Here is an 11,036-nt window from a genome sequence, read left to right as displayed (position 1 = left end):
TTCCATTCTAATAGTCTCTCTTGTTCAATGCTCACTTCACCTTGTTGGGTGTAGAGCAACAGCCTCCCCACTTCCGTTCCTGTATCAGTCCAGAACCATCAGTGGTTCCCCACTGTCATTCCATCGTATTCCCAACATGCCCCCCTCCCTCGACATGCCCTCCGTTCCCATCATTTGCCTACACTTACCAAATGGGGTCACTCGCTGTTCATTCCTTCTTGCATTCAGTCAACACTTGCTGGGGTGCCAAAAGCCAGACTCTGCTTTCTATAGAATGAGGAGGCAGAGACACATGTTATTAATTCCCAGGGTGAAAATCCCTAAATTCAGTTGCAATCAAAGTGCAGAAGGAGCAAAAAATCCTACCTGGGGGAGTGGAGAGGGGTCACGAAGTCCTCACAGAGGATGAAGAAAGGATCAAGTGGTGTAGGGAGAACTTTTATTCACAGCTTTATTGAGGTATAATTGAGGTACAATAAACTACATACGTTCAAAGTGTACAGTTTGGCACATTTTGACACATGTGAAATCATCACCACCATCAAGAGAATGAACACATCTCTCACCCCCCAAAGTGTCTTCCTGATGCTTTGCAATCTCTTTCTCCTGCCTTCGCCCCACTCCCCCAGGCAACCACAGATCTGTTGTCACTATAGATCAGTTTGCATTCTCTAGAATTTTGTATGAAAATGGAACTATACATTATGCACTCTTGTCTTGTCTGGCTTTTTTCACTCAGCATAATTATTTTGAGATTTGTCTATGTTCATCCATGTCTGTTCATCAACACTTTGTTCTGTGTTACTGATGAGCAGTATTCTATAGAATGGGTGTACATAGTTTGTTTATCCATACAGCTGTGGATAGACATTTGAGTTGTTTCCAGTTGTTGGCTATTACAAATAAAGTTTCTATGAACGTTCATGGGTAAGTGTTTGTAGGCACAATGCTATTATTTCTCTTGGGTAAATGTCTGGGAGTGGAATGCCTGGGTCATGTGTTCAACTTTTAAGAAACTGTCCAACTGTTTTTTCCAAAATGGTTGTACCATCTTACATGTCCTCTAGCAGTACATGAAAGTCCCGGTTGTTCTGTATGGGAAAGTATTTCTTGATAAGGGAAAAGCATAAGGATGAAAATATGTGTGATGTTCAGGGAACATCAAACAGTCCTAAAGGCAATTGAGCAAGTTGAGTGATGGGGTGGGCGACAGGCAGAAATTTTATTTTAGGCTATAGCTCACGGAGGGCTTTGGTATTTGGAGTATACATTCCAGGAGATGGAAATTTTTCGAAGGCTCTTGAGGAGGACTTTACATGGTCTGGTCTCTGTCTCTGGATGTTCCATGTAGTTTCCCATCTTTATACTGATTTTTCCCCTCACACTGTTCCCTTCCTTAGAATATATCCATCTACTGTCTTGGTATCATCTTGGTACCATCTATGGAAAGACAAAGACCCAACTGCAATGCTAACTTGTCTTCAAGTTCATTCCTCATCCCTGAGTTTAACCATTCCTTTGTACTTCACCCATGGCCCCGAGTCACACCCACAGTACAGGTGAGTCCCCTATTCACCTGAGGTCTCTTTGACAGAAGAGAGTGGGGCTTGTTCATGCAATGTCACCCTCAAGACTGGTCCCTTTCACAAGATGTATCTTAAGACACTTCTTTTTTTGGTCTTATTTTTATGCAAAATCCAAACTAAAATAACATTTTAAATCAACAAAGTTATAAATCTCATTGCTCATTTTACCGAGACCAAAATGAGAATATGTGGACTGATTCCAAGGAGAACCCAAAATTACTTTTTTTTCTCTCCCAGCTTCAGCCGGTTTAACCACTTAGTCCCTGATCCTTTGCTCCTTTATGCTCACCAGGTCTCCCTCACTCAAGTGTGGCAAATTATGTAATTAGTAAAAGAGTTAACAATTTTTCTGAGAAAATGGTTATGTGCTTATGCAAGTTCAATGGCTCAAAACATCTAAGGAAACCATTAAGCAAGCCTGGAGAAGGCAAGCAGATCTGGACCCCAGCCAGCTCTGCAGAGCTAGGGAGAGCGGAGAGGTACCCACCGTGAGGAAGACCATTTTCTGAGGCACCGCTTGGAAGCCAGATGCCCATACCTGAGGAAGACTCAGTATTCATCTCTCTCGCCTCTGTGTTGACACACAACAAAATAATCAGCAACCGCGGAGAGCTCCCAGGAAATGCGATGTGTGTAGCCTTAAGCAGTCTGATCCATGATCTTTGCTAGATTCACATCCTTCCCGTCTCTTTCCCAAATTAACCATAGGACATTCAAGTCATTAGAAAACATCAAACCTGATTGTTATTCTCTGAAAACCTACCACGACATCCAGGGGTTTAGACTATGCAATTTGCCTTCAATAATTTTGGCAACTGGATAGGAATATGAATAAAATATGTTTTATTTGGGAACTTGTAGTTTGGTTTGCTATAATGTGTTTTACTTCCGCTCTGCTCACCCAGACAGGCAGTTGCTTCCAGATTCTAGCTTCTGTTCGGGACATTCTTTCCAGAGGGTGCCATCTTTTCCTTTAGTGTGACTACAGGCTGAGGGAAGTGCCAGAACACTTGGGCCAGGGACTCAGTTACTTGATTTTCTTTTTCCTTTTTTTTTTTGGCTGCACAGAGCAGCTTGCGGGATCTTAGTTTCCCAGCCAGGGACTGAACCTGGGCCACCGCAGTGAAAGCACCAAGTCCTAACCACTGGGCCACCAGAGAATTCCTCGTTTACTTGATTTTTTAAACTGCCCTGGAGGGTTCTATGGCTTTGACATGAATCAGTGTCAGGAGCAGACCAGAGGCCATGGCTACAATTTGCATCCTATAATATATTTTCCACTGTTTGAAAATACACTAGACTATGGTGGAATTTCTTCAGGGTTCTTCCCTGGACACCTCTCTGGGCTATTGCTTGGCCATCTCTGATCAGGGTGACACAAGGATGAGAGGGGAGCAAGGCAACGTGAAACACCCCCTTCCTTTAGAACAGACAGAGGGAACGAAGCTTGTGGATTTAACTGGGGACCGGCAAGAGGATTCTGGATGGGAAAACCAGTAGAGACAATTCTTCAGTATCCAGAAGCTGCACGAACATTCAATATGAGACCCCATCTGTTTTGTTAAATTGACAATTTCCTTTAGCAGGAAATAAAGGTTCATATCGAGTTTCAGACTAGCTACAGAGTAAGAAATGGCTTCACTTTTTAAAGACTTTCCTTTTTAAGGGATTCAGCATGTAACCTAATTTCACTTGATGGAGTTTGTTTTTCTTTCTCCATTCGCTGCCTAGAAATGTGTGCTTCCTTATCTCCTGCGGAGTTGAGGTCGGGAGGGGAGAGCTGGAGACTCAGAGTTCTCTGGGGCTCAAAAGCACTTAAAAAGATAAAATTAAATAAAATTATAATAAATTGCAAGAGCAGCCATCCCAGTGGATTTTCTGTTTCAAATACTTCACACCACCAGCTATAACTCCTAAGGGGGTACTGACTGGACCCCTCCAGTTTCCATTTCAGAAACACAGAGAGAAGACCAAACTCAAACAAGCAAAGGCTAACACATTAGCATAAACTCACACATGGGTCCATTTTATTCAAGGGAAAAGTGGGTTTTATTTGAGAGAGACGATTGCATCTGCTAGACTCCTTTTAGGATGCAACAAATTAATACTTATAGTTTTTTAACACTCAAACATTCCGAAGTGTTCTAACATGAAGATAGGACTTTATCTAAAACAAATAATAATTATAATGAAATATGCTTGCCTGGAATAAAAAACCTTACTTTAGAATTGTCTTTTTAAATATTGATATGAGGCTAAATGTCCATCGACAGATGAATGGATAAAGAAGATGTGGTACATATATACAATGGAATATTACTCAGCCATAAACAGGAACAAAACTGGGTCATTTGTAGACATGTGGATGGACCTAGAGTCTGTCATACAGAATGAAGTAAGTCAGAAAGAGAAAAACAAATATCATATATCAATGCATATATGTGGAATCTAGAAAAATGGTACAGATGAACCTATTTGCAGGGCAGGGACAGAGATGCAGACGAAGAGAATGGATAGGTGGACACAGAGGGGGAAGGGGGGATGGGATGAACTGGGAGATTAGGATTGATGTCTATACACTAACTACTGTGTGTAAAATAGATAGCTAGTGGGAATCTGCTATAAAGCACAGGGAGCTCAGCTCGGTTCTCTGGGATGACCTAGATGGGTGGGATGGGGGGTGGGTGGGTGGGAGGGAGGCCCAAAAGGGAGGGGATATAGGTATACGTATAGCTGATTCAGTTTGTTGTACAGCAGAAACAAACACAACATTGTAAAGCAATTATACTCCAATAAAAAATAATAAATAAATATTGATATGAGGGAAAACACATACACACAAGCGATCGTAGGATATCAACTTTTTAATTTAGAAAGAGTAATCAAGCAATTATCAGGGAGAAAAGATATGCCTCACCAAGTCTCTCAATAGCACTGGCCACCCACGTGGCTCCTCTGCCCTCATCAAGTGGAAATGGACTTACTTGATGTCACACAAAAGGGCCACACCTCTCAAGATCCAGTGATCTGGGGACATGACTGTTCGCAAATACACCACGGTGATGAAGGTCAGGTCAGTTCGCCTCGGTTTCTTGTAAATAGGACACACATACAGCTTGGGGTCCTTGGGCGCTGTGGAATTAATGGCGAAGATGTGCAGCACAGGCAGCTGCATGAAGAGCACCTTGGGGGTGGATTCCGTGAGCTTCCCATTCCGTCTGTCCCAGCCTGCTCCATCCAAGTACAGCCCATAAATATACACACCTTCCTGGAAGAACCAAGCGTAAGGTAACAGGAATTTTTTTAAAAAAATTAGGTGCTATGAGATGGGCATCCAATACTGTAAAAAAGGCTGTCAGTTTGGAAAGAAAATATACACCAGTCTTAAAACACTACCAGAAGAAGAAACACCACTGGACGCATTCCAGCGAAATACTGAGCCCAGAGTTCCCCTGTGGCATAGCTTGAGGCTATGAGCGCTGTTGAAATGTTCCTATTACTGGAGATTTGAGCCTGGGGGTGGCCTGCCTGGGACTGCGAACTTAGCCAGCAGCACCAAATCGCCTCTGCAGGGAGATGAAAGTCTCTGACAGGGGTGGTGGGAGCACAGAACAGGACTCAGAGCTGGATGCCACTCGGGATCTCAGCCTACGCTGGCCAAGCCAACATGTGGCTCTAATTTCATCTCGGTTGTCGGATCTAGTGAGACGAGCAGCCAGGTCTGATGAGCAGCCAGGTCTGGCCAGCAGGGGTTCGAGCACCCTCAGAGGCTGGGTGTGGTAGAGGGAGAGCAGGTGAGATGGGCATGGGGGGGAGGTCGGTGAGGGCGGTGAGAATTGGTCCAAGAGTGGCTGACCTCATCCTTGTGTCTCTGTCATTCACACAGTAGGACCTGCCCTCAAGGGCCTCATCATTAAATCAGGAGACAAGACACACACACACACACACACACACACACACACACACACACACACACACAAACACACACACAAACAAAATGTAAAAGACATGACTTGAATACCAGCACACGCTTGTTAGAGGGGCCGCCTGATGAACAGCACTGACTGAGGCTAAGCGCAGTGACTTGAGGTGAAAGGTCAGTAAGGGCTGGAATGCTCGGGGACCCTCGTGGAGGAGATGGCCTTGAAGGGTGGGCTGCGTTTGGAAAGATAGAGGAAAAAGGGTGGGCATCCCAGGGAGGAGCAATACTACAAAGAAAGGCAGGATGAGCAGCAAAGCCCAAGCATTTTAGAATATTTAGCAGGAGGTTCAATGGTTATGAAAAATAAGTTAGGGCCTAACTGTGGAAGAGTGTAGATGCCAGACTGAAGAGCCTGAACTTTATTCTGTAGGCAGCGGGGAGCCATAGAACACGTACTCAGCAAGAAAAAAAGTCTAAAGGGAATCACGGTGGAGACTCCAACAATCACGTAAGATCATAAGATATATTTATGTAGAAGATGGTGACCAGTTTTCCATTTCCAATGAGGGTAGGGTAAGGGGAAGTAAACGTAGATTATAATAAAAGAGAGGGAGATTAGCTGCAAAGTGTTTTCTGGAATCCCTCATGTGGGCTAACAGTATAAGAACCAAAACCTGAAGTACATGATTTGACAGTAGAACCATATGGGCAAAATCCCAGAAGGTCAGGACATATGATGCCATCATTAAGTCAGTAGGTGACAATTACCACATGAAAATACAACCACTTAGGCATCATCCAATAGTAAACTGTGTCCTTTTAGGCTCCTTTCACTCTAAGAACTTTACAAAGTCGTAGTTAGAAGGTGTTGTGGATGGAGTAGTCTCTTGCAAAAACTCATGCCCACCTAGAAGCTCAGCATATGACTATTTGGAAATAGAACCTTTGCAGATGTCATTAGTTAAGGTCATAGTGGACGAGTATATGACTGGAGTTCTTATAAGAAGAGGAGAAGATACACAGAGATACACACAGGGAAGGAGGCCACGTGATGAGGTAGGCAGGGGTTGGGAGTGATGCAGCTACAAAGTCAAGGAGCACCAAGGTGTGCCAGCAGCCACCAGAAGCTAGGTGAGGGCCATGGAGCAGATTCTCCCTCAGAGCCTTTAGATGAAACCAACCTTGCCAATGCCCTGATTTTGGCCTCCTAAACTCTGAGAAAATAAATTCCTGTTGTTTTAAGTCTCCCAGTTTGTGGTACTTTGTCACAACAGCCTTAGGAAACTAATACAGATCTTGGTACCAGGAAACAGGGTGCTGCTGTAACAAATACCTGAAAAAGCTGGAAGCATTTTGAAGGCATAGTTGAAAAAGCCTATGTTTCCTTGAATCTAGAGATTGTTGGTGGAAATACGGAGGTTAAAGGTGCTTCCTCTGGTGGGATCTCAGACAAAAATAAGGACCATGTTATTGGAAACTGGAAGAATGGTAATCCTTGTTATAAAGTGGCAAAGAGGGCCAGAACTTGGAAATCATCTGGTGCAGCCCCCTGACTTGACAACCGAGGGAATAAGAATCCGAGAAAGGGAAGAGGGAATGAAGATTTATTGAATATCTATGTGGGGTCTGGAGCCAAGCCTAAATGGTCCCACTGAAGTCTCACAGCTATATCTTTATTGAGGCTGAATCATCATATCCTCATTTTACAGATGAAGAAGTTGAGGCTCAAGAGTTAAAGAACTAGCCCGAGTTCAAAGGGCAGGTAAGTGTCCAAGCAGCGGCTCCCAGGGGTGTCTGCTTATCTTAGAGCGTCTGCCCTTCCCCCACCCAGGTGTCCTTCCGCACAGGGTCCTGCAGCTCTTGTCAATTCTGTGAGTACCCCACAGCAGTAGATGGAGACGGGTGGAAAATCCTTTTCAGCAAACACAAGCGTAACTTGTAAATTACAAAGAAATGCAGTCTGGGGAGTTCCCAGGGCTTGTCATTCATTCCCACTCTGGCAAATGCTGGAGGTGCTGGCATGGAGGTCTCCAGGTTACAACCGAGGAAACCCTCGCTGCAAAGGCAAAGGACTCAACGGAGACACTTATGGGTCAGTGTTCAGCAGAACTTGAACTTTGAGCCCCAGCTCCAGAACTGTCCCTGCTGTTGCCCGTTGGCACCTACCGCAGGGGGTGACATCATCTCCTCCTTGGTCTGCCGCAGAACTTCGTTGTGAATGGTCACGGAGTCCAGGGCCCAGCCTTTGTGGGCGCGGGTCACTTCTTGTCTCATTGCCGTGAGGAAGCCTTAAAAACAGAGAAAGAAATGATTTTGATGCCTTGGTGCAGTCCACTCTAGAAACAAGAAGGGGGTCATGTTAGTTGCTTATCCATCTCCAGATGCGTGCCCACCCCAGAGGAGTTGAGATCAAGCCTCAGGGGGGATATTTCTTTCGGTGTTTTGTTTCAATGTGCTAAATATGCCTTGCCAGCTGACAGCAGGAAAGCAGCACCCTCTCTGCCTCAAGACAAGGTCTTGGTTTAAAATTCTCCTGGATTTCAACCACTCAGGTCTCCTAAGGGTTGTAATCCAGTGCTAGCTTATAGTCTCTGTTTGAAGATCCAGTATCTAGGAATAAGACTGAAATGGTCAAATATTCTGAGAACAGCATTCCAATTAAAACTTGAATCAAACCATTATCAGCGTCTATTTGCTATCATGGAACAATTTCATTTAGTCTAAGGAAATAAGGCATAATGCCAAAATAGAAAGCCCGACTTTCAGTTTGATCAAACAAAGCAATCACACTGGAAAGCAAAGCTCCATGTTTTAATGTGCATAATACAGTTATTTTAAGACAATACATGGTTCTGTATATTGCGGCCTTTCTTTTAACTTAGTATTTGCAAATCATGCCATTCAATTCAATAAGAGAAGTTTATCTTGTAGAGCAGCATTTGATGTTTAAAAAGTATACCTTAAACTTCAACACGGACTTCAAAATCTTAGGAAAATTTATCTGTGACCTATATATTATATTTTGGCCTCCATGTTAATACTGGAAACCATGAGGCCCTTTACTCATAATCACGAACAGATTTTGGAACCTGTGTGTCCCTACTACTCCTAGATTTGTGAACTCTGAGAACTTTACTGCACAAACCACCACATAAGTGATAATATTTTATCAGGTTTGAATGGGAGTGGAAAGAAGAGGGGAAGTTACAAGGCATAATGGCAGGCGGTGAGTTAATATCCCTTGGAATTAGAGAGCAAGAATAGGACCATAGCCTGCTTAGTGAGAAAGTCAAGTTCTCTCCATTCTCAAGCCCCTCCCTCATTATTAAATTAGACACTTGGGGAGGCACTCATTCATTCATTCATTCCTTTGTTAAACCTCTTAGGAGTGGCCACCGTGTACCAGGAGTGGCCACTGTGTACCACCGTGTACCACCAGGTGAGATGCCCACAATGATGAAGAGGCCATCCATGAGCCCTGCATTCAAGGAGCTCAGTCTAGAGGGAACATAGATGTACAACACGATGTCGTTATGAGTGAAGAGGTGAGAACAACGTGGACCACTCGGGAAGATAACTCAGGGAAGGCTGAATTGGGAAGGTGAAGTTGAAGATGAGTCTTGAAAGGATACGTAGGAGTTTTCCAGATGGGACGATTCCAGTTAGAGGAACAGCACGTGCAAAGGCATGCAGGTCTAGGCTAAAGGTGAGGAAATGATGGCAGATGAGGTTAGAACAAAGGTAGAGGCAGGATTTTTCAGGGTCTGAGTTTGGACTTGGTGACTTTGTGGATGGTGGGAAGCCACTGAATATTTGAAGCAGGCAAATAATTTGGTTGTATTTGCATCTTATAAAGTTTACTCAGAGCCCTCACTAAAACAGAGTTTGGGTGCTCAAGAAGAACCCTTGCATTAACCCAAAAGAAAAGTTGGTCAATCAACCAGAGTAGCAGATTGAAGGGCTTTTATAAGTGATTCTTATAAGGTCGTAGTTTCATAAAACCAAGAGTGCCAGCAACTGCTGGTCAAGGCCTATCCGTACTCTACGTGTGGAGTCACTTGAGGTGATCTGATCAGTGTGATTATGTTGACTTCCATTTTAAATACTGGGGATCCCATTTTCCAGTAGTGAACATGTTGTGTGTTTGGTAGTCAGGTATATATGACCACAATAATAAAATCCAATTCTCCCTTCTAAGCGACTCTATGAAAATGTCATTTTCATCACTCAACATTAAGCTTGCATTCATGTGGAGTATCAGACACTGTGTAACCAAGTACAGTACCTGGAATTAAATTGACCCTATTTTATGATATTTTAAAATTCATCACTGATCTATGAATCTATCAATACAAGGTCATAATGCACAAGGCATGAATCCTGGTCTTAACCATCCATCTGTACTAGTTGAATAACTGGAATGTTTCTACTACATTTTAAGTTCCAAATAAATTGCAAATTTGACCTCACTCCATATGGCATTCAGGACAATGCCATAGGTGCCAGGGGAGGGATGAGAGGGGTTCTCTCTTATGTAACACACCCAAGAAAAAGACTTCAGTCATTGGTGGAGAGCTCTGAAAAACTCTAGTGTGGTTAAGGAGAGACCATCTTCTCTCTTCTCCCTCCTGGGGAATATGCATGATGTTGCCTAGCTGACTTCAACAATAAGCCTCTTAATGTTTAGGAAGCACTCTTGGCATGTCAGTAGATGAAATCTAGAATACATATTACCTTGAGCTATTAAGAAAGGAAAATGTTAAATAAGTAATTTGAGGCCTGAGAGTGGAGGGTAGGAAACTGTTCCATGGGTCATTCCCACTCAGAACATGAAGATACATATATTTTTTTCAAGTCTTGATAGCTTTTTTTGGCCTCCTAAAAAGAAGAACATGATCTTGCAGAATTCAGACCGTAGTGAATCCACTGAATTGCTCTTTATTGAATTTAAAATATGAATGACCATCTTTCTTGTAGACTGATATCAAGTCTAATGGAATCAAAATCTCTTGTTTTCTGAAGCCTATATAATTTTAAAAGACTATTGATATATTTTTCTTTATAAAAGCTTGAAAAGTGGTACTATTGTCTTGGCATTAATTTAATTTTAATAATTCTTAAAACAAACTTCAATCGTCAGTGGTGGAAAAGTGATTCAGATGTTCATGTGTTTGACTCAGAAGAGAGAAACAAAAAGTTGGGGAAAGTCCTCAGCAAAAGTAACCTATTCTTTATGAGATTTAACCACCCACATGAAAATGGGTGATTTAACTATTCAAACATCTGAGTGACATGTGGGCTAACTGAGGTGCTTTAAAATTTTTTTGCCTTCCAGCCCATACAGCGTAATGAATTCTTGTCAAGCTTGTTCTTTCAAGAAATACACTTTAGGGACTTCCCTGGTGGCGCAGTGGTTAAGACTCTGCACTCCCAATGCAGGGGGCCTGGGTTCGATCTCTGGCCAGGGAACTAGATCCCACATGCATGCCGCAACTAAGAGTTCACATGCCACACCTAAGGAGCCCACC

At 43.1% G+C, this 11,036-nt stretch overlaps 1 protein-coding gene across 1 annotated transcript in view; it reads right to left on the bottom strand.

The window, feature by feature from the left end:
- Positions 1-4,566: 4,566 nt before the first annotated feature.
- Positions 4,567-11,036, bottom strand: part of DNAH8 (dynein axonemal heavy chain 8) — a 332,081-nt gene continuing 325,611 nt past the window's right edge. Inside the window, exons 91-92 of the mRNA XM_007458310.1 lie at positions 7,675-7,796; positions 4,567-4,854 (exon numbers count right to left, since the gene is read on the bottom strand). Coding sequence (XP_007458372.1) covers positions 4,567-4,854; positions 7,675-7,796 — 410 coding nt within the window. The remainder of the gene's footprint in view (positions 4,855-7,674; positions 7,797-11,036) is intronic.

This window comes from Lipotes vexillifer, unplaced genomic scaffold (assembly GCF_000442215.2).
Source record: "Lipotes vexillifer unplaced genomic scaffold, Lipotes_vexillifer_v1.1 scaffold4, whole genome shotgun sequence".
Classification (NCBI taxonomy): Eukaryota; Metazoa; Chordata; class Mammalia; order Artiodactyla; family Lipotidae; genus Lipotes; species Lipotes vexillifer.
The sequence above is the reverse complement of the archived record's forward strand: the minus strand, read 5'-3'. Positions and strand labels throughout refer to the sequence as shown.